General features: G+C 53.0%; 9 protein-coding genes across 9 annotated transcripts; 5 read left to right on the forward strand and 4 right to left on the reverse strand.

Annotated features, from left to right (window-relative positions):
* Window positions 1–420: 420 nt before the first annotated feature.
* On the reverse strand, window positions 421–1327 carry A1O1_00173 (40S ribosomal protein S6-A; the record flags this gene model as incomplete). The annotated part of the gene is made up of 4 exons (XM_007721094.1): window positions 421–679; window positions 740–999; window positions 1070–1126; window positions 1184–1327. The coding sequence occupies 4 exons, from the start codon at window positions 1325–1327 to the stop codon at window positions 421–423; spliced, it is 720 nt and encodes a 239-aa protein (XP_007719284.1).
* A 354-nt stretch (window positions 1328–1681) lies between these two features.
* On the reverse strand, window positions 1682–3256 carry A1O1_00174 (anthranilate synthase component I; the record flags this gene model as incomplete). Its single annotated transcript, XM_007721095.1, has 1 exon — window positions 1682–3256. The coding sequence occupies one exon, from the start codon at window positions 3254–3256 to the stop codon at window positions 1682–1684; it is 1575 nt and encodes a 524-aa protein (XP_007719285.1).
* A 760-nt stretch (window positions 3257–4016) lies between these two features.
* Window positions 4017–4985, forward strand: A1O1_00175 (uncharacterized protein; the record flags this gene model as incomplete). Its single annotated transcript, XM_007721096.1, has 1 exon — window positions 4017–4985. One exon carries the CDS (start codon window positions 4017–4019, stop codon window positions 4983–4985), a length of 969 nt encoding a protein of 322 aa, XP_007719286.1.
* Window positions 4986–5173: 188 nt separating this feature from the next.
* Window positions 5174–7438, reverse strand: A1O1_00176 (uncharacterized protein; the record flags this gene model as incomplete). The annotated part of the gene is made up of 5 exons (XM_007721097.1): window positions 5174–5200; window positions 5251–7014; window positions 7076–7224; window positions 7280–7296; window positions 7359–7438. 5 exons carry the CDS (start codon window positions 7436–7438, stop codon window positions 5174–5176), a joined length of 2037 nt encoding a protein of 678 aa, XP_007719287.1.
* Window positions 7439–8655: 1217 nt separating this feature from the next.
* On the forward strand, window positions 8656–9744 carry A1O1_00177 (uncharacterized protein; the record flags this gene model as incomplete). Its single annotated transcript, XM_007721098.1, has 1 exon — window positions 8656–9744. The coding sequence occupies one exon, from the start codon at window positions 8656–8658 to the stop codon at window positions 9742–9744; it is 1089 nt and encodes a 362-aa protein (XP_007719288.1).
* A 769-nt stretch (window positions 9745–10513) lies between these two features.
* A1O1_00178 (uncharacterized protein) lies at window positions 10514–11652 on the forward strand (the record flags this gene model as incomplete). Its single annotated transcript, XM_007721099.1, has 3 exons — window positions 10514–10622; window positions 10693–11429; window positions 11524–11652. The coding sequence occupies 3 exons, from the start codon at window positions 10514–10516 to the stop codon at window positions 11650–11652; spliced, it is 975 nt and encodes a 324-aa protein (XP_007719289.1).
* A 1358-nt stretch (window positions 11653–13010) lies between these two features.
* Window positions 13011–14896, forward strand: A1O1_00179 (uncharacterized protein; the record flags this gene model as incomplete). The annotated part of the gene is made up of 4 exons (XM_007721100.1): window positions 13011–13083; window positions 13145–13214; window positions 13274–13494; window positions 13545–14896. The coding sequence occupies 4 exons, from the start codon at window positions 13011–13013 to the stop codon at window positions 14894–14896; spliced, it is 1716 nt and encodes a 571-aa protein (XP_007719290.1).
* A 2135-nt stretch (window positions 14897–17031) lies between these two features.
* Window positions 17032–18761, forward strand: A1O1_00180 (uncharacterized protein; the record flags this gene model as incomplete). The annotated part of the gene is made up of 2 exons (XM_007721101.1): window positions 17032–17240; window positions 17303–18761. 2 exons carry the CDS (start codon window positions 17032–17034, stop codon window positions 18759–18761), a joined length of 1668 nt encoding a protein of 555 aa, XP_007719291.1.
* A 548-nt stretch (window positions 18762–19309) lies between these two features.
* A1O1_00181 (uncharacterized protein) lies at window positions 19310–19849 on the reverse strand (the record flags this gene model as incomplete). Its single annotated transcript, XM_007721102.1, has 1 exon — window positions 19310–19849. The coding sequence occupies one exon, from the start codon at window positions 19847–19849 to the stop codon at window positions 19310–19312; it is 540 nt and encodes a 179-aa protein (XP_007719292.1).
* Window positions 19850–21179: the final 1330 nt, after the last annotated feature.

Consider the following 21179-nt stretch of genomic DNA (forward strand, 5'->3'; position numbering starts at 1 on the left):
AAATGGCGGAGTCCTCACTGGTTCGCGTACTAGAATTGACCGAAGCATAAGACGAGACGAGTGTGGACGGTAGAATCTGGACCAAATATTCGCAACACAGATGCTAAAGGAAACGAAAGTGCTAGTGAACAAAATAGAATGGAAAGTTCACTGTTGTGGTATGTGGTTGTTCTATCTCTGCCATATTGGCAACACAGAACGATGCACGTAGTATCTGTTACGACCATCAATCGCAAGGTGACACGGCACGCATTCCTGTCCTCCACTTAGAATCCCCTGAACAGCCGAATAGGCTGGTGCTGGGATGTCCATTCATAATCCCCAATGGAGAGTCCAGCAAATCCCGTGACAATTTCCCCTGGCATTGCATGCATGCTATTTTGTCTTCTCAAGGCTGGTGTTGGCGGAAATAACAGGCGTTTACTTCCTCAACGAAGAAGCACGTCTCTTCCTCAGCTCGGTTCTCTTGTCACGCTCCTCGTGCACACGCTTTGCCAACAATTGAGCATACTCGTTGGCAGCATCCTTGGCGGCCTCAGCACGTCTTCTCTTGAGTGCGATTCGGTGTCTCTTGTGTTGCATTCGTTGAGGGGTGACGAGTCTCTGGATCTTTGGGGCCTTGGTGTAAGGTTTGGCACCTTCCTTCTTGGGGACCACTTCACGGCGGATGACGAACTTGCTGTAGACACAAGACTATTAGAACGGATACAGGAAGAACCAGCTAGAGCATGCGACATACCGAACATCATCTTGCTTGGTCAAGCCGAAGAATCTTCGGATCTTAGTGGCTCGCTTGGGACCAAGTCGCTTGGGGTTGACAACGTCTGTAAGACCTGGGATCTCGCCATCGCCTTGCTTGACAATGGACAGGGCCAGGACGGCTAGATCGGGACCGACGATGCAACCACGGACGGACTTGCGCTTGCGCTCACCGTCACGTCGAGGTCGGTAGCAGGAGTGGCCTTCGGAAAGGAGGAGTTTGACACGAGTCGGGAGCATCTATGATGAATCAAGTCTCAGCGAATGTTTCTTCTCGCTGGCGCTTTCAAGAGCAGGGGATTGTACGTACGACACCCTGCTTCATGGGAAAGCCTTGCTTGTCATTACCGCCGGTGATGCGGAAGATCTGGAGCGACCGTCAGAATAATGTCTCTTTTTGCTCTTCGCTGAAGGTAGCTCATACGTAGCCCTTCCATTCATCCCCGAGACTGTCGCCTGGAACCTCGTTGCCCATTCGCTTCTCCATGAAGACGCGCACCTTGCGGTCATCCTCAATGTCGAAAAGTTTCTGCGACCCATTGGCCGGGTAGGAGATGTTCAACTTCATCTTGTCGGCTGGCTGATCACGGCTGTCAAGACTGGCGAGAAGTCCTGACAGTTATCAGCTATTGAATTGTTGAGATGGCGAGAGGGAAAAGAGTTGGTGCTGATGCAGCCTGAAAACCGCAGCCAACCTCGATTCATTTTTCGAGGTGCGTTCAGTGTGCCAAGAGTTCAATACACTAAACCTGTTTTGGACCGCCTTTGCATGGGCCAATCACGTGATCTGGGCTTTTGGTCCAGTTTTTGCGACAGCACATCCATTTGAGCGTATCCATGCACTTATTTGGTAGTATGTAGGAGGACAGCAGTAATATCCAGATTCACCCAACTCGGGCACGACCACTTGGGATACCTCTAGCTAGTAGCGCCCATTTGCTTGACCGTTTCCAATCTGTTCCAGAGCCAAGTATCTCTTTTCGGCCTCCTCGATCGTCCTGATATTCGCGCCGAGCTTGTTCATCGTCTCAAACCATTCATCCTCCTCTATGCTGTCAAACACAATGCCACCGCCAGCCTGCAAATATGCAACACCGTCCTTGACCACCATCGTGCGCAATGCGATACAAGTATCCATGGCGCCTTGATCCTCGATCCTCGATCCGTCTGTGGACACTCGAGAGAACCCAAAGTAACCCACTGCTCCAGCATAAACTCCACGCTTTTCTCCCTCCAGTTCGGCGATTAGCTCCATTGCTTTCACCTTTGGCGCACCCGAGACAGTCCCCGCTGGAAAAATACTTCTGAATGCCGTGAACCTGTTCTCGCCGTCTCTCAACACCCCCGACACCTGACTGACGAGATGCTGGACATGGCTGAATCTTTCCACCGCCATCAACCTGTCTACTCGGGTTGACAGCGGATCGCAGACACGATTGATGTCGTTCCGTGCCAAATCAACCAGCATGACGTGCTCGGCCCTATCCTTGATGCTGTTCCGCAGCTCGTCGGCCAATCTGTCGTCTTCCTCCGGAGTTCTCCCTCGCTTGACCGTGCCTGCAATGGGATGTGTAATGATCCTGCCGGCTTCCTCCTTCACCAGCAGTTCCGGCGACGCACCCACAATGCTAAAATCCTCGCAATCAATGTAGAAAAGATAAGGTGATGGATTGACCGTCCGCAAGTGTCGATATATGTTGAACGGATGTAAAGTCGTAGGTCGTGATATGCGGTGTGACGGGACAGCTTGAATGATGTCTCCCACATTTATATGTTGCTTCAGCCGTGTGACATGGCCCTCATAGCCCTCTTTCCCCATATTGGACTTTGAAGGCTGATTCCGCGCGATCGAAGGTTGATCTGGGAGCGGGATATGTTCAGCCTGCAATGTCGACACCACCGTTTGCAAAATGCCACATGCTTTGTCGTAAGCTGCGGCAATCTCAGACGCAGACTGCGTCTCCGGTACCCGAAGGTACGTAATAACTTTGCAAACGTTGAAGAAGTGGTCGAACGCTACAATGGTCTCATAAAGCATGAAAAGGCTTTCCGGCAGCTTCAGGGTGTCCTTCATGGGCCGAGCGGTCTTGGGCTCGAAGTACCGCACACAGTCATATCCAACGTATCCGATCGCGCCTCCAGTCAGTGGTGGTAGCCGTAGCGAAGGAACACTCGCAACTCTGTATTGTGACAGCTCTTTCTCGAGGCGCGGAAGTGGATCTTCTTCGGGACCGTGTCCAGGACCAGACTTGAAGACTTTTAGAGGATTGGCTCCCACAAAACTGTACCGCCCAATCGTCCCCGTAGTTGCTGCGCTCTCATAAAGAAAGGATAGTTTGGAACCGTGTGAAACTTTCAAATATGCAACTGTGGGAGTAAGGAGGTCTGCGGGAATTTGCGCGCATAACGGTACCAAGTTGGGAGGGTATCGAGAGGATTTCGATTTTGAAAGGATCGAGGTGACCTCCTCCAGAGAAGGTTGGATTTGCGCCTGCATCGTGTAAGCCGTTGAACCTGGGAAGAGCACGCTGAAGTGAAAGTACCATTATATGAAGAAAATATCCAGCAATAATCAGGTACCAAATTCAAGTGGGAAGTTCAGTACATGGCGACCATGCTACGACTCGGTGTAGGCCAACTGAAAGTAGTTCACCTATGAAAACGGAGCGCAACCGGTCAAGTTGTGTGACCACAATGTAGTAGTACTAAGTTAGCAACAGTAGTAGGTGTAGTAGGAATTGAGTCACCGTCCTCTTTCGCGAACTCTTTGAGCGCAGTCGACGTTCCTCACTTTCCCCACACGAAATGTCTGTTCCAATTAGACGGCAGCATCGGCGGACCCTGGACGGCATCCGAAACTACAGCAGGCGTCGTCAATAATAGGAGGACGGTATATTTATACATTATTGCCCAGGTTCCTACTAAGGTACCTCAGGTAGGTAGTAGTCGGTAAATACTTTGGCTAAGTACTCTGTATCATTCTTCTATGAACTAGACTGGGGAGCATTCGATTTTGGACGTGTCAGTTCCCTTCTCTCGAAAACTGTCCAGTGTTCACGTGACAAGGCACCAGCCACCCAACCATCGCCGAACCAGCCACATGACATGTTCTACCTCAAACTGCGTTCAGCTCATCCATCCGACTTGGTGTGTACTCTTTGCTCCAACAACCACCAGCGGTCCCTATCGGAGCACAAGGCATATCACTATTGTCGCATGCGTCCTATCAAGGAAATGATCATTGAGAACGCAGCATAATGTCGCTAGCTGATCAACAGCCCGACGCCGGCTCACCAACTCGTCCCTGGTCATCCTGGACCAACAACTCCCTTTTTGCCGATTCCGCCATTAGTGTAAGGACGAGAACTCCAGGCCCACCGTTCGAGGAGTTGAAGTCTTTTGACACGCACGGCGCGACGACAGATCCCGGAATAGCCGACCGTCTCAAGGGTTTCGTCGCTGAGATCTGGGCTTGGGAGCAAGAAGGTGCTATCAGTGGAGATAAGAGGAGGAGGCTCGAGGGAGCGATTGACGAGATTGAGGCGGCTCTGGTGGAGGAGGACACAAATGTCGAAGAAATCAATGCTGAAACAACCACACCTCGGTCGGAGCCCGTGAGCGATCAAGATCTCGAACACATTCGTACGAGCCTTGCGTCCACGGTGGAAGCGATGCGTATGAGACAACAGGAGCAGCGACACCTCCATCAACTGACGATCGAAAAGCTAGAGGTGGTCGCGCAACGGTGCATACAACAGGAGAGGCGCCTGCGAGAATTCTCGGCAGAGATTGTTCTCCTCAAAGAGCAAAACCACCGGCTGATCCAAGACAATGCAAGGATTACCAGTCAGCTGGATCAAACTCAGACCGAGTCTGCGAGAAAAGATCTTGCGGTTGACGCGATGTCCAGTGCAGTTGCCGGTTTGGAGGGGTGGATTAATAGTTCTGCGCCAGCTCGCACCCCCCGAATGGTCGTAACGAGAGGTCGTGGAAGGTTTCGTGGTCGCTATTATGTGGAAGACCCCGGTGATGCGCCGCCTGGCACTGGCGGCCATGATGCGAAATTGCACGAAGGTGTCACGGCGTGGCTCCGTGGGTTTCGAGACGTACAGGAAGAATTGAGATCCTCCCAAAAGGGTCTGCTCTCTAGACCGAAGGAATTCCACGGCGGCTCCGAGGATGCGGAAGATGACTGGGGAGAGTTCGAGAGCGTCGCTGGGATGTGATCGACTCGCATTGCTTCTTGAAAGCATTTATCGTACAAGTACAGAATTCTTGAACAATTGGGGTCTTGCAATTCTGCATCGGTGTGCTGAGTGAGAGAATCATCTCAACGGACCTAACAGTATTTGAGCCGAATGTAGGAACAGCTCAAATTATCTTCAGTCATGTTCATCCCAAGATTGGATGTGCTTCAGCGTTGAAAATCGATGACGGCAATCTGTACGCGTCAGTCCACTGGCCTCAAAAGGGCACAGAGATGCGACTTACCTGCGACCCAAGGCCAAAAGCAAGCTTCCTGCTCTCGGAATCCCATGCCAGAGTATGATCGGCTATGGCTTGGGGCCCATCTCCATTCATACCAGACATACCACCGATACTCATTATGTCGTCTTCTTTCAGCTTTGAACCACCCCACGAATCTGGTTCACCTTTCCATGTCGCCATGTGGTTGTGGCCGTGCTCAGCATTCCAGATGCGTACTGTGTCGTAACTAGCTGCTGCCAGACAGAAGCCATCGGGAGAATATGAGAGCGTCATCGCAGGCGAAGCATGACCGAGGATGAGCTTGCAGAGTGAGAGAATGGTATTATTAGCCTCGTCGTACAGCCAGACTTTGACGGTCCCATCTGTTGAGGACGTGGCAAATTCTCGTTTCGACGTTGAACTTGATGTGCCAGGTGGGTAAGGGCGCAGTTCGAGGCCGGTGATGGGAGCATCATGCGCTTCTCTTTTCATCAGAGCTTGGACAGGTAACCAGAGAGATCCACTCTCGCCAGACGCCGCAACCACAATGCCATCCATCGGCCCTCCCCAAGCGCATCTGACAAGAGTCCATGAATCATTCTCATTGGGATTCGATGTCCATTTGTGTTCGATGCCGAGGTCGGAAAAGGCCCGACAGTGGTAGACGGCGTTTCCCCCAGCAGCGCAGACAATGCCGTTCATGTCGAATGAGGCGCAGTCGATGTCCATCAAGGTCTCTGGAACCGATACCGATAATGGCCTAGTGATGTTCGACGCCTCCGACAAATCCCACAAGAGAATAGTAGATCCAGCATTGTGAGCCGCTTCAGGTACATCGGACGAGAATGGGGCGATCCCTAGCAGACGTGATCCCTGTCGGTGCCATCGTAATGTCGTGATGGCTTTCTGAGACGCCGGCAAAGCCTCCATAAGGTTGAATTCCTGGCCGTCAAACAACAGTATCTCGCCCGAAGGATCGGTATAAGTAGCCACCGCGAGAATATCGCCAGCCGGATCCCAAGCGAGAGCACTAATCAGTTTAACCTCGGCAGGGTCTACAAGTTCCTGGAAATGAGGATGTTGGTCGGGATAGGAAGGATGGCTCTTGGACCTCCATACCCCACAGAAATTGTCTCCCAGCGCTGTGAGAGAATCTTTGTCGCCGGGTTGCCACGCGGTCCGCGTGATAGATTTCGAGTTATCAAATCCGGCGGAGGATGGAATCTGGAGGAGACTGGTGGAAGCGGAGAGATTTGTGACCTTGGCGGGCGCGACTTGAACACCAATGCTCTCCCCATTGGTTAGGGTATGGGATGGAGGTGGTAAGACTTCAACATGAGGTTCGTGGTGCGCTTGCTCCGCGGGGAGTGAATCATCATCCACGTCCATACGGTCATCCGTCCTGGTTCCATTCACGAGATGGGCGTTGTCGTCGGGGCCCGCTTCTGTTGCAGAGGGCGACCTGGCGTCCGCTCGGGAAGTGGGATGGCCGTTGGTCATTTCCACATCGGTGGCAGGCGCATTTCCATGGCGACTTGCCGATGCCGACACCTTGCGCGCACCACTCCCGTTGCGTTCTGCCTTGCGACTTCTTTTGGCAGGGGGCTGAATAGGGATCTCGGGGAACACATAATCACGACCCTTGTTCTGTAGGGTGGTAGTCGATCCAGCTGGCGAAGTCGCCGAGGTAACGGTCTCTTCAGGCAGTGGCAGTTCTGGTAGAGGTTTGGCACTCTCCGGACCGAAGAAGAACATGGACGGGTCGAGTTGTTTAGACGGCCGGCCATTCTAAAAGTGGATTAGCGTGTCAGGGTGATTCTTGTGGGTGAGGATGGACGAAACATAATACCTCGTCGATGGTCAGTGATAAGTGGTGGTAACGGAGGCCTTTCTGGACGAGAGACACAAGAGCCTGGCCTTTGATGCTCTTAGCGAAGGGAAGACTCTCTGCGTTGACTCTCCAGTCGCGTTGGAGTTTGACAGCTGCTTCAGCATATCCTGGACATTGCAGTTTAGTGGAGAGATTCTAGTGGATCTGGTGCGCGCGGCCTACCGGACTCTTGGAGATATCTGTAAAAGCTGGTCAGTACTGCAGACAATGGATATATAGCGACAATCAAAGGCGCGCATACCTCCAGACAAGATAGTTAAGCTGATCTGAACTCAGCGGGGGCGGCTTCGCGCTGAATGTCGAGGGATTGTCAGCCTCCATGCCGACATTCCGCGCCAGAAGTAGAGGCCGGCCGAGGGTGCAGTGCGCGCAATCTGTAAATTGGTGACCGAGGACGGGTAGAAGATCGCACAGCCGTGAATGTCGCACGCGGGAGTCAAGGTCTAGGAAGGGTCGACTTGATGTTTTCCAAGGGAGATAATGGTTGCGCAAGCTGTTTTGATCGGGTTGGTTGATTGAAGGCAGCAAAAGTCGGATCGGGATTGATGTATGGAGATGGCCCCCAAAGGTACAGCTACAGGTCAACACAAGTGGCCTGTAAGACCATGCACGGGAAAGGACGATGTCGAACGAGATGCGAACTGGTGTATGAAGCTGAGTGGATGATTTGGATCAATGGCGACGGTAGTAGGGGATGAGTGTGTTAAACAGAGTCTAGTCCTGTGGACAGTGATGATGGTTGAAACGTGGACGGAGGATGAGTTTGCGATGGGTGTGTTTTTGTGACATGTCAGAGAAAAAGAAGCTAGACACGACAAGCCACAGACTAGTGGTACTAGGTGCCTTGGGCAATAAGCCTTGGGAGCTTTAGTGGTGTCTAATCTTGCTATGTACCTAGGTAGGTAGGCACCTAATGATGCAGCGACGACGAGCCTATGGGGTATTCTTTGGGGGGCCTGACGAGGCACTCTAGGCCGTGTAATAATAATCCACTCAAGTGCCTAGGTACAATCCTCCCTGCGGATTATTCCCGGCGCCTACATCAAGGTAAACACGGGTGCATTGGAGCCAAGTCACCTTATTACTCGCAGAAGTAGACGCCTTAAGCGGGCACTGTGTTCATGAGGATGTTTTCGGAGAAGTATTGCCCCGGATATTCGATGCTTTCGGTGAGCTTCGAGTCAAACTCGAGGGCAACAATGAGGCTGCTGAGGTCGGTAGATACCTACCTAGGTAGGTAATGCATCAATGTGAACAACCTGTTTCGTGGTTGTCCGCAGTGGGAATTCGTTTGATGATCTTATACAGTATTTCTGCCTAGCCTAGTAGCTCGCAACAACCACTGTGGCACTGCAGCCAGGACCCTTCACTGGCATCGCGCTTGTTGATTTCGGGCCACAGTCTCATCGCATCCCCCCGGAACCAGTAACCAGCGCATCTGTGTTGCTTCGCTAGATCAAGCATCCTTCCTTTCATTCTTGAGCATCAACTATTTCTGGCATCCGCAGCATGCAATCGTCGTCTTGCTCCTGTTCCCGATGGCGCTCAGAATCAACATTCCTCCCGTTACCCGCGTCCTGCTTGCGATCATCATCGCCTTGACCCTACTGTACAACATTGCTCGATGGCGGCTCTCACAGTCTGAGCCCAACGCTGCCACACCATCCTCTCCAACGACGCGGCCTATTGTTCCCTATCTCGCACTCGTTCCTTCGCTGTGCTTGTGGTATCCTTGGACATTTCTTACCGCCACCTTTGTTGAACAGAACATCTTCACCCTCCTCGTCAATGGAACGACCGTCTTCTTCGGCGGGAAATACCTCGAGAGAGCATGGGGCTCCCAAGGCTTCATCTATGCGATTCTCATTGCGGCGGTCATACCGAATCTCATGGCTGTCCCGACGTACATTGTATGGGCAACCGTGACTGGGAATCCCGACAGAGCCTTGACGCCTATCAATGGTGGCATCACTATCCAGGCAGCCTTCCTCGTCGCGTTCAAGCAGCTGGTTCCGGAACATACAGTGAGCATATACAAGGGGATGATCAAGATGCGCGTGAAGCACTTTCCCGCGGTGTTTCTTGCAGTCAACACGTTGTCGGGTCTGCTTCTTGGGACCGACACTGCGTTGATCTTATCCTGGTACGGTCTCGTTAGCACATGGACGTACCTTCGGTTTTTCAAACGACAACCTGACCTTTCGGGCACAAGCACCGACGGTTCAGGTCTCAAAGGCGACGCAAGCGAAACCTTTGCCTTTGCGACTTTCTTCCCCGACATCATGCAACCGCCAATCGCGGTTCTCTGTGACCAGATCTTCCTCCTGTTATGCAACCTCAAGATATGTACTCCGTTCTCCGAGGAAGATATTGCGACAGGTAACGAACAAGCTGCGGCAAGAGGCGAGATGGGTCTACCGAACTACAACAAGCATGCACGGGGTGCACGGGGTTTGAGCAAACGCGAGGAAGCAGAACGACGGAGAGCTCTAGCCCTCAAAGCACTAGACGAGAGACTCAATGCCTCCAGTAATCGGGCTGCAACACAGTCACCCTCGACGACTGCTCCGAATCTGCCGAAGGGACAAGAGATGCTGGGGCAGACCGATTACCGACCGGACGAGTAAATCGACTTCTTTGAAATGACTGAATTTATCGAGGAGATTGCAGCACACTTTCAACCTGAATCTTTGCATTGGCCTCGCTCCTTACTTCTGTAGATGCCATTCTGTTCGTGCGAAGTGCGCCTGATTTTAAGTCCAGCTCTGTATTAGATTGCTGATCGAATACGTAGTACCATCCCCTGTCCTGGATGTTCATGATTGCCAGTAGGTAGTGTATTCGTGGGGTCATGGCCTGTGGAGACACGCTTCATACTCTGTAGTACTAGTGCCAGTGTTTCCAAGGTTATCTGTCTTGGGTAGCATATAAGTACCTACCTAGGGATGTCTCTCCAGGTGGCTTTCAGCTTTCGCGTTTCCAGTCCTCTCCAATCAATTCACCACGAGCAGCTATCGTGGGTGCAGGTACCATTACACCAGCCCATCACTATCTAGTGCTGCTGCTACCCTGGCATTGCATGCATCTGCTGATCGAGGCCGGTAGCCCCCCCCGGACCTGACCTCAGTTCGGCAGGTGCTTGATCCATGATGTCCGACTCGTCGATACGAGCGTTGCTACTGCGTGGAAGTGGGTTTATTTCGCCAATGCTACTTGCAATGATGTAGACACGCCGAGGCGGGAGAAACGTGGAATCCGCCAGCCGCCAGGGTATGAAGAAAGATAGAAAAAAGGATAGACGACATCTGTCTGCTGCTGTATCCTTTTTTCCCTTTTCCCTTTTCCCTGCCTTGAATCCCCTTTCAACGACACCCCGTGTGTCGTGGCGACGAGGGCATGGCGAATCCCAGACACGTTGCCCTGCTGGCTACAACGCTGACCATAGTTGGCATAGCGCAAGCCTCGCTTTATGGCGAGAGCAAGGTCAACCACACCTGCGTGCTAGGTGAGTTCTAAATCCCTGTTAATAGGCCACGACATCTTGGCAGAGACAAAAGGCCAACGGCCAGACACAGAACCGTCCATTCTTTCCTGCTCATCTGGAGCAAATCCGGCCAGCGTGGACACATGCTGCACCGAGACGTACGGCGGTCTTCTACTTTCGACACAGTTCTGGTCGACATGGACCGGCCTCGAGGCTGAAGGCCAGAAGCTTCCCGCCAATACTTGGACCTTGCACGGCCTCTGGCCCGACTTCTGCAACGGTTCGTATACGCAGTACTGCGATCTGTCCCGGCAATACGACCCTGCACCGTCGCCCAACACGACCAATGGCCTGCCCAACGGCACGGTGGTCCCGCCGTACACTGGGCCAAATATCGGGACATTTCTGGAACCATTCGGCAGATATGATCTACTTGACTGGATGAACGAGTACTGGGTGAACCAGGGCGCACCCAATACGGACTTCTGGGGCCACGAGTTCTCCAAGCACGCGACTTGCTATTCGACCTTCGATGTTCCCTGCTACGGACCTCAGTACGTCGAGCATGAAGAGGTCGTGGACTTCTTTGAGACCGCCATCAAATACTACAGGCGCCTTCCTACCTGGGAGTGGTTGAACGAGGCAGACATCGTGCCATCGAACTCGACCACTTACACTCTTGCAGATCTGCAGACCGCGCTGGCAAGTAAGTATGGCGCCACGCCGTACATCGGCTGCTCCGGCCCTCGATATAACGCTACCGATGCTGGAGAAGGTAGCGCGGATAATGGCCGGACGGTTGTCAGTGAAGTCTGGTATTATAGTCATGTGAGTGTGAACAGGGCCATACACCCTTGACCCTTTCGTTTCTTTGTGATACGGGCCTGCTCCGAGACTCGCAATTAACCTGCATTTGCTTTAGGTTGTTGGACGTCCTCAGGATGGAAACTCCATCCCTGTCAATGCCACGAGCCCGAACACCAGCTGCGCAAAGGCAAATGGTGCCTTGCACTATTACGAGATGAGCCCCCGCTCGGTACAGGGAAGTTAGCTCTGTCAATAGGTCTAGGTGTCGAAGGACTGTTTATAGGCAAACATCTGGATGTACATGCATACATGATCTGGAAAGAAAGGAAGAGCCAGGTCGAGAGGATCGTCGTTACTGGTGTATCAAGTGGTATTGCTGTCTGACCGAAGATTGGCACAAAATGAAGATGCACGTCAAAGGACAGCTTACACTCCATAGAGGCGGCTGGTTCCTCGTTGTAACGTCCGTGAGCTCTGTGAATGTATACCTGTAACGCAAGTTGTCCGAGAACATACCTAGATATGTAGGTTGGATCGAGGTTTTGGTCAGCCTGCATCGTGCATCATCGGCGAAGCATAAAATAGAAGATTTGGGCTTCCCCAGAGGCTGAGGCACATTCACTCGGCCAAGACTGGCGAAGCGATGGCAGTCAAGAGGCATTTTGTTGCTTTTTCCCAGGGTAGTGAAAGTTTGGGGGCAATCGTGGACAACTCTCGGGAACGTCGGTGGTGGTGCTGACAAGTAGAAGTCTGGGCGTCAGGGTCTATAGCAGCTGGAGGCAGTATTTGCAGTGGTGGTACGTACTAGAAGCAGACCTGCAGGCAGGCCACAGAGCTATAGAATGACGTTTATGGTACTCGTTCACGGGCGCAGTCCAGCTTCAATCCTTCAATTGTCAGAATTTAAACTCATAAGCGTGATTATTCATTCTGCCTTAAGACAGAAGCGTTGCTGCGACTAGAAGTCTGCAACGGCCCTCCAAAGCAATTGCACTCCATCAAGTCCTTAATCTGAATCGCCGTTGCCGTTGCAGTCGCCATTCATCAGCAGCTGACACCTCGACGGGTTTTGTGGACTTGTCTGCGTCACCAGCCACTCACTGATCACAGCATTGCCCCCATTCATTCTTTGACCGCTGCGATCCAAGTCCAAGTCCTCCAGACCTGCTAGTCTGCGCCACGCCTCAGTTTCCACTTGTCCAGCCGCCCAAAAAGTCAGGTAGAAGCACGGACTGCGAAGACGCTGAGAGCCGATCATAGGTTGGCCGTAATCCACCTCACGTTGCGCTCCCGGCCTCTCCCTCAAGGCTGTTGCAGAGATTCATCGATTGTTCCATCGGCGAATTGGCCTTCTTCGCATCACCTCTTCTCTATTCCAATCTCCCGACAGTGCGTACAGTGACCGATCGAACCGGACGCAGATATTCGGCCGCTGATACGCCTAGCCGCTCGCTTGACTACCAGCCCTCCCGCCGTGGTACCGTTGTCGGCTTCTCAAACGAAGTAGACACCACCCCGAATCCTCGCAGTCAACAATCATCGGCGAACATCTACAGACGATCATCTCTGGAAACTGCGCCTGTTGCGCTTCGAGGAGGGACCATGTCGAAAGTCGTAAGAAGTGTCAAAAATGTCACCAAGGGATACAGCAGCGTGCAGATCAAGGTGCGCAATGGTAAGTGAAGGCTCAGTCGCTCAGCGAGCACCGTGAAAGACGCTGACCGGAGGGAACACAGCGACTTCCAATGATCCATGGGGCCCGACGGGCACAGACATGGCAGAAATCGCAGCTCTGACCTTCAACAAGTGAGTACCGGGCAGAAGGCTCCGCGACCTGATTGGCCTTGCTGACAATGCCTGCGCAGTCCCAGCGACTTCTACGAGATCATGGATATGCTCGATAAGCGCCTCAACGACAAGGGAAAGAATTGGCGACATGTGTTAAAGTCGTTGAAGGTCCTCGACTATTGTCTACACGAGGGCTCCGAACTGGTGGTGACCTGGGCCCGGAAGAATATTTACATCATCAAGACCTTGAGGGAGTTTCAATATATCGACGAAGATGGCAAAGATGTTGGCCAGAATGGTAAGCGCTTCTGTAGCCATGTTACTCGCATCACGCGCTGATCATTACAGTTCGTATCTCTGCGAAGGAGTTGACATCTCTCATCCTGGATGAGGACCGTCTCAGAAGCGAACGCTCGGATCGCAAGCTATGGAAGGCTCGAGTCAGCGGAATCGACGAATATGCCCCCCAGGCAATCGCCGGCCCTGTTCCGCGACCGAGGCAGCGCGCCAGGAGTGGAGCAGATGATGAATATGATTCCGAGATGCAACAAGCTCTCGAAATAAGCAGAAGAGAAGCCGAACGAGAAGCACGCAATAAGCCGCGACAACCCACCAACGAGGTTGACGAGCAAGATCCGGAGCTGAAGCGAGCCATACAGCTCAGTAAGGAAGAGGCTGATCTCCGTGCGCGCCAGCTTGAGGAGCAAAATGCCGCCTCGCTGTTTGACGATACTCCTGCGCCAGCTCAACCTCAGCCCACCGGCTATAACCAAGGCTATCAGCAGCAGCCAGCGGTTGATTGGTTTGGAAATCCGCTTCAACAACAACCCCAAAGCACTGGGTATTTGAGTAATCAATATGCGCAACCACAACAAACGGGATTTCAGACTGCCTTCACAGGAGGTTACGTTCCCACGCAGCCCACTGGATACGATCAATTTGGCCAGCAGCCTTTCCTACAGCAGCAGAATACCCTTCAACCACAACAGACTGCGTTCCAGACCAACAATCCATATGGCATGCCAACTGGAGCGGAGCTTTTCGGAGCGCAGTCACCTCAGCAGCAGGCTGGTCTGCAGCCAGGGACGAACAATCCATTTGCCGCTCAGTCGCCGCAAGCTGCTGACCCACTCAAGCCCCTGCCTACGGGCTCGAACAATCCTTTTGCCCAAAGGACGCAGCAATCCTCGCCTTCGCCCTTCAACCGAACCCACACTCAGCCTTCGCTTGGAACACTCTTCGAGTCGCAACCCACCACGCAGTACAGCCAGCCATCGCAGCCAAATCCAATCCAGAATTATGCTATCCCACAGCCATCTTTCCAGCAGCAGCAGCAACCACAGAAGCCAGTCAACCCCCAGCACGCAAAGCTCAACGCGTTATTGGCCTCAGGAGAAGGCCAGGACACCTTTGGCAATACGGGAGACTTGCGTATCCCTGCCCAACACACCGCTCCTGGTACTTTTGTCAATTCAGCCGGACAGGGTATGGATCGTCTCCGTGCGGCACAGACCGGGACGAATCCGTTCTTTTCAGCCCAGGCCACCGGCTTTGGTCAAGCTCAAGGTGGGTTTGGTCAGCAAGTTCCCTCTCAAACGGGACCTGCGGGTGCATTTGGTGGCGGGTACGGGCAACAAGCCAACAGTCCTTTTGGGGGAAGACCAGTCGGCCAACAGGGTGGTAGCTTGATCGACTTGTAGGATGGGTTGGATCATGAGAAGGATTAATGGGTCTCCTGCCTTGGAAAGGGGACATAGCCTGTCATTGTTTGCAGGTAGCCATTTTATGGTATCAAATTGTTCTCGCGGCAGTTATCTCCTATATACAGCTGCTGCTGGTGACTGCAGGGGAGCAGCACGCCTTGCATGGAGGGTTGTTATCTTTTCCATAAGCTTTATGTACACTTTACTCCGGCGATACAATCAGACGACAATACGACTGGAGGTGCTGACCGGCGTATTGCATCCATGATGCTCATTGTATGGTATGTACTAGGTAGCTACGTAGTACTACCTAGTATCTAAGAAGTCATGTCTCCGACAGTGCGGATGGGCATATGGGGCAGAGGCATTCAAACAGGCTAGGGGGCGGTACTGTACATTCCCGAGCTGCCGCAACGGCCAGTAACCGCAACAGGAAGTTCGAGCCCGCGTTTAGTTATGTAGACCTGGGGAAATCTTTTGGAACGCGTCCTGACATTTTACATGAAGAAACCTAATCTCGAGCGCATCCTCCTCTCTTCGTCTCACCCTTCCTGGTCGTCCTTCGAGGGGATCCGTGGTGATTCGGTTCTTGTCCCGTCCGATGGTGTCTGATAGTGCCTTTACGGGCATCGGACCTGGATCAGACTTCCTCCACGGCCATCGTGATGGAGGGGCACCAACTCTGCAGCTGTTTTCACGTCCAAATCGCCGGCCTCCGGACGACCGCACGATATTTGACCATACAGTCCTTGCACTTGCCCCCAGGTTCTGAGTGCTTTTCTCCACCGCTCTTGCTCTTGAATTCAACAGGCCGGGCGTAGGTCTTACCATTAGGCCAACAGAGATTCTTTACGTGGCACGGCTACTAGGTTGCTCTGGTTGCGCTCGTGCAGACCTTACCTCTCTCTACTCATTGCGATGGAAGAACCCAATCCCGACGGCGTCATGACTGTGGGCAAATCGGCTTGTTGCATGGACACTGTGTCATGTACTGGACTAGAGCCCATTCCGCAGACATCGGTCAGCATATGGGAGTCAAACAATAGGCTATGGGGAACAATTTTGCAGATTGCCGCCCTTACTTTGGAGGGACCCAAGTCTTCATTTCTTGGCCAACCACTGACGATCAGATGGGATATATGCAATGGCCATCGAATGTCTCTTCACGCTTCAGGCATAATCGCCGTTTTGAGATAACAGTGCATATGCGAACTGGATGCGGCTCCGTTGCCGGACGACTCCAGGTCGACTATCCTGTCACGGCTGGTGCGCTCACCAAATACACGGCACGAATATTGCGCATCGGTGGTCCTGTGTGCATGGAAAAATGTCCTCGGCGCGGTCTGTGTGGGGGCGGGCGCAGAAGTTCTTGTGACATCGAACATACCATGTACTCGTTCAAAATCGTTGCTAAAATATCGATTGACCGTGTTGTTGATAGAGCCCAGCAACATCTACTTACAAAGGCATATCTGATCCGGTCAGCGGTCGCAAACGGCGTCTCCGGTGGCTTCAGCCTGCTGCTGCAGGAGGCACGCAAGAAAGCTCTTCTTCACTGGGACGACCTGTTCCTTGTGGGGATGTGCAGGCAAGGTGAGAAACAGAGCAATAGTTATTCCACCAATCACTTTTGGTAGGAAGGGTGGTTGCAGGAAACGACTTGACGAGTCGAAATAAGCGAGGGGCGGTGGCACCGCAGAGCCGCCGAGCAGCTCCAAGACCACAAGGCTATCGGCTACCAGCGATACGTTGACCACCGGCACCCATGCAGCACTATTGGAACCGGTCAAAACCATGGCCTGCCACTGAGACAGTGCTTGTTTGAACGCCTTCTGATGGCGTGGCCAGAGTCGCAGCCCCCTATGAAGTGGCACAAGGCTCCAGGCGACGCAGACAGGGGTCCAAGGCATTGTACAGCCTCCTTCGGCCAGGCGCTTGATAGCTTCTGTGACACCATGGCAGTGCTAGGGTTCTAATGGTGTTCAACTAATTTAAATGGCGGCCTTTCGTTGCCGACCCGTGTTTTTGTCTGAATCCGAAGAGTTCATCTTCGTACACCTTTTCAAGCGGACACTTCAACTCGGCGCAGGGCACCGACCTGACTAGATCTCGAATCCCTTACACTCATTCTTATGTCTACCAGCTGCCAACCTCGAACTGCCGGTCATGCTCAAGAAGCGCTGCAAAGGCGCAACAACAATGCCCCAAAGCGGAAACGTGCGCCGACTCCCGAGCAATGGGAGCGCATGCGGCCGTTGATCGAGCAATATCTACTGGAAGAAGAGAAGCCACTGACAAGGGTTCTGGAGATCTTGTCAAAGTATCATGGCTTTGACGCCGAGTTAGTCATACCTGCAGACATCAATCACGTCCGGGTTGATGCTGACCGTCCTTTCGGGCCAGGCCGCACTCGTACAAGTTGAGATGCAAACAATGGAAGCTCGGGGACAACTTCACGGGTGCAGAGCTCGAAGAGGCAGCCAAAGAAGCCAAGCGATTGTCGGATCTGGGACAAGAGCCTGCTGAAGATTTCGAAGTCCATGGCCGAATCATACCCTGGGACCGTGTCAGGCGGCGATTCAGGAGAGACCAGAGGCAAGCCTGGCAGAGATATGACTGTCCTTTCCTGCGGCAGCCGTTGAGCTCTTCCAACCATTCAATCCGATGGGTGTCTTTGAGGAGTGGACTCCTCGAGGACGACGTCGAGTATATCTTGGTCCAGATCAACAGTTACTATCCCAAATGCCTTGTGACGGAGCCCAGGTCACAGACAGAGGAACTCCGTCCAGTCCGGGCAAGAGCTTCGTGTGTCTATGAGATGAGCCATGTTCTGTCAGAGGGATTGGTTTTGCTGGACGGCGGACGACCCGAGGTGGGCTGGCCCATGATCAACGAGGCGTGTAACCAAGTCAAGGATGCGCTCTGTAAAGAAGAAGTCGACCTGCTCCCGACACTGATCAATATCCTATGCGGCAGACGACTGCACGGTTACAGGGAACTGTACAGCAATCTCTTGGGCTTCTACCGCGCGATGTCTCACAAGATTCTGGGTGTAAAGCATCCGGTGACGGCCATCTTGGACAAGTGGACAAGTGCGGACCAGCCATGGACAGCGTCGGAGCTCATGTACCGTGCACTCCTCAATATCGTCGACAAGAAGAACCCTACCAACCTCGAGCCTGGCGTAGTGTACAGCCTGGAAAGCGACTACATCACCGAGGTCGGCAGCGACCGCGGCAGCGGCAGTGGTGGCGGTAATGCCAGCAATAGCAGAAGAAGAGATGTCTCTGTGGCACAGGCCCTGGCCGAAGCCAAATGGCGCGAACGCCGGGAGAGATTGGGCGCCACCCACCCATACACCGTGGCGATGCTGCACAGGCGGTTCCTGATCTATCGACAGCTAGAACTCACCGACCAGGCCGAGCAAATGGCGCGAGAGATCCTGGAGCTAGGCGACCACGATTACCAGACCAAAGGGAGGAGCTTCCACTACGTCTACGCCATGCATATCGGCCGCGAATACTACAGCGATGGAAGATACGCCGAGGCCGAGGCCTGTTTCGGCCGGGCTGCTCTTTGGGTGGCCACGATCGTCACCAAGGCCGGGAGCTACCATTTCCGGATTGAGAAGGAGCTTGAAGGGCTGCGCAAAATGAGGGAAATGGGGCTGTTTGATCCTCTTCCGCCAAGCTGGAAACTTGACGACGAGGACAGTGAAGCTGTTGGAGTTGCTGGAGATCGGGCACCAGAGGGTTATAGACTGCAGGCCAGCAGTGAACACAGCGACGGCATCGACTCTAGACAACAATCCCAACCTCAATATGAGGACGGAGATGACGACGAAGCCATGACTGACATATGAACTACTGAGGATGTGGACCCATGGCCAGACACGACAATGTTCTGCACGATACAATGTTATAAATGCACAGAAGGGTCTATCAATGTTGCCCCATTTCCATTTCCATGTTTTGTAGCCGTTGTCATACTGAAGGGGCTTCTTCAAGCCTGATCTAAAGAGTCCTGGCAGTATAGTATGTACGGGGATGATCCTGGTGGAATGAGTGTATGTGGATATATAAATTAGGTGGATGGTGGCCTCTTATAAGCCGATACCATCCAATGCTGTGTAGCACCTGGAGAGTACCAAATGTCAAATGCCAGGTGCGTTCTCTGCTGTCTGTCGTGTAACCCACGATGCCCGATATGATCTGTACTGCATCAATGTGAGATTCCCTACAGCCCTTTATAGCCTATGCATACCTGCATGGATTTTGAACGTCTTGCCAGATCCCCATACACCATAGACTCGGAGGTCATGAAATGACTGAAGCACAAGTCCAAATCGAACAAAATATGTTCAACGACGCCTAAAAGGACGTCGGAGTCATGTTCATTTCACGCTCCAGTTCAGTAGCTGGGCAGAGTGACGTTGCCACCGATATCCTTGACCCAAGAGGCACTGTTGAACTCCGTGAAGATGGTCTTGATCTGCCAAGTGTCCTTCTGTGCCCTGGGATTCTCGGCCTTCAGGATGGTAATGCCCTTGACAGGCTCGGGCTGCAAACCGGCGAGCCATCGCAGCGCAATTGTATCACAGGTCACAGCTTCAATAGCAAGCAGCTGGAAGGGCACGGGTGGTTGAGAGCCCTGGCCCGCCTCGAACGCTTGTTTGCTGGGGAAGGTGACGTTGCCGATGGGGATGCCAGACAACGAGTTGATGCTGTCCGAGATATCGGTCAGGTCGTCGGCCAGGAACTTCTCGGCGTTTTCCATCGTATATGCCGAGATGAGCCCGCCGAAGCCGTCGACGAGATACTGCGCCGTCTGCTTGTTCAAGCATTTCGTTGGGTTCAGGTTGCCGAAGAGCCAGCCGTTGCCCCATGGAGCGGCATGGGCGGAGGCGACGAGGCTGGCGGCAACAGCGGCGATGGTGATAAATGAACGCATTTTTCCTGCGACAAATATCGGAAGGCCTGTCCTTGCTTTTCGTACAGAGTGAATGGATCTGTGTGTTATGTACAACGAACGTCTGTGAGTCTGTGGATTTCAGTGGAGAGTGGTGGATTAGTCTGGGGTTCTGAGCAGAGAACGGGCCTCTCTGGGGGAGGGCGGGCAAGATATAGGATCTGGATGATGTCGCCCGCCAAACATGACACGCCCCACAGAGATACCTTCAGTCAGAACAAGACGAAAAGGTCATGGACAGCCAACAGCCCTTTCATGTTTTGGTTTGGAGGCTCCTGCATCGCCCACGAGACCGCAAGGACTCCATCCGCTGGTCAACGGGCTGTGGCCAGAGTTACAACAGAGTTGGAAACATGACAGCCCTATCATGGACGTGTGGTGGAGAGGGATCCATTATCGTGGAGGGTTTCGGCTGTCACGCACAGTCCTCTTCATGCCGCTGTGAGGAGCTCGATGACGGTCTATTACTCCTGTCGTTTTCTCTTCCCCAGCCCTCTGGCTCCCAGCCACCTCGACGATCATTTTTAAAGAGAAGAAACCGCAGCGGCGTAGACCGAGATTGTTGTTGCTCCTGCTGAAAGATGAGCATTTTCCCTATGTTACGGTGGATATGCGTGTTGCCACCGCTAGGAATCGCAGTGCGGTTGTCACAGATTAGAGCCGGATATGCCTCCTGGCTGATACCGATGAACGGGTTGACTTCCCAGGAACAGGTACTAGTAGTCACCATGCTGGGATGAGTGAAAGTGTCGTCTAGCACAGCCACTGAGCGTCGAGACCGATGAGGCGATACGGAGGCGACGACCTGCATCGGGACTAGATGTCAAAGATTGTATTTTTGGTTCCACCAGCCATGATCCGGTTTGGACGGCCCTTTCTCAAAGCAGGTTCTCCTGGGAGTTAGTTGGTAGGCTGGACGCCTTTGGCCATTTCCTCGTGTCGAACCAAGGCTGAGAACGGCATTGCCCAGTTTGATACTGGCCGGTGAACTGGCTTTTCACCACAGACGGTCCCGGTGGTTGATGGCGTTGCTGACATCGTACATCTCCCGGTGTAAAGAGGCTCGCTAGCTGCGTATTACCGATATGGATTTGGGAGTCCCTTGTGTCTATCCCAAGATTTCCATTTCACTCATACAATCCTTCCTCCTCTTTTTCGCATTGCTGAATAGAGACATAAAGATCATGATCTGGACTGGCACAAGCCGCACACCGTATTTGCTGACCAACTCATCCCTGACAGCTGTCAACGCGAACATCGTGCTTGCACACATCGCCGTTTTATTGAAGCGCACAGGTCACTTCACAGTCGA

Source organism: Capronia coronata (assembly GCF_000585585.1).
Source record: "Capronia coronata CBS 617.96 chromosome Unknown acBCG-supercont1.1, whole genome shotgun sequence".
NCBI lineage: Eukaryota > Fungi > Ascomycota > Eurotiomycetes > Chaetothyriales > Herpotrichiellaceae > Capronia > Capronia coronata.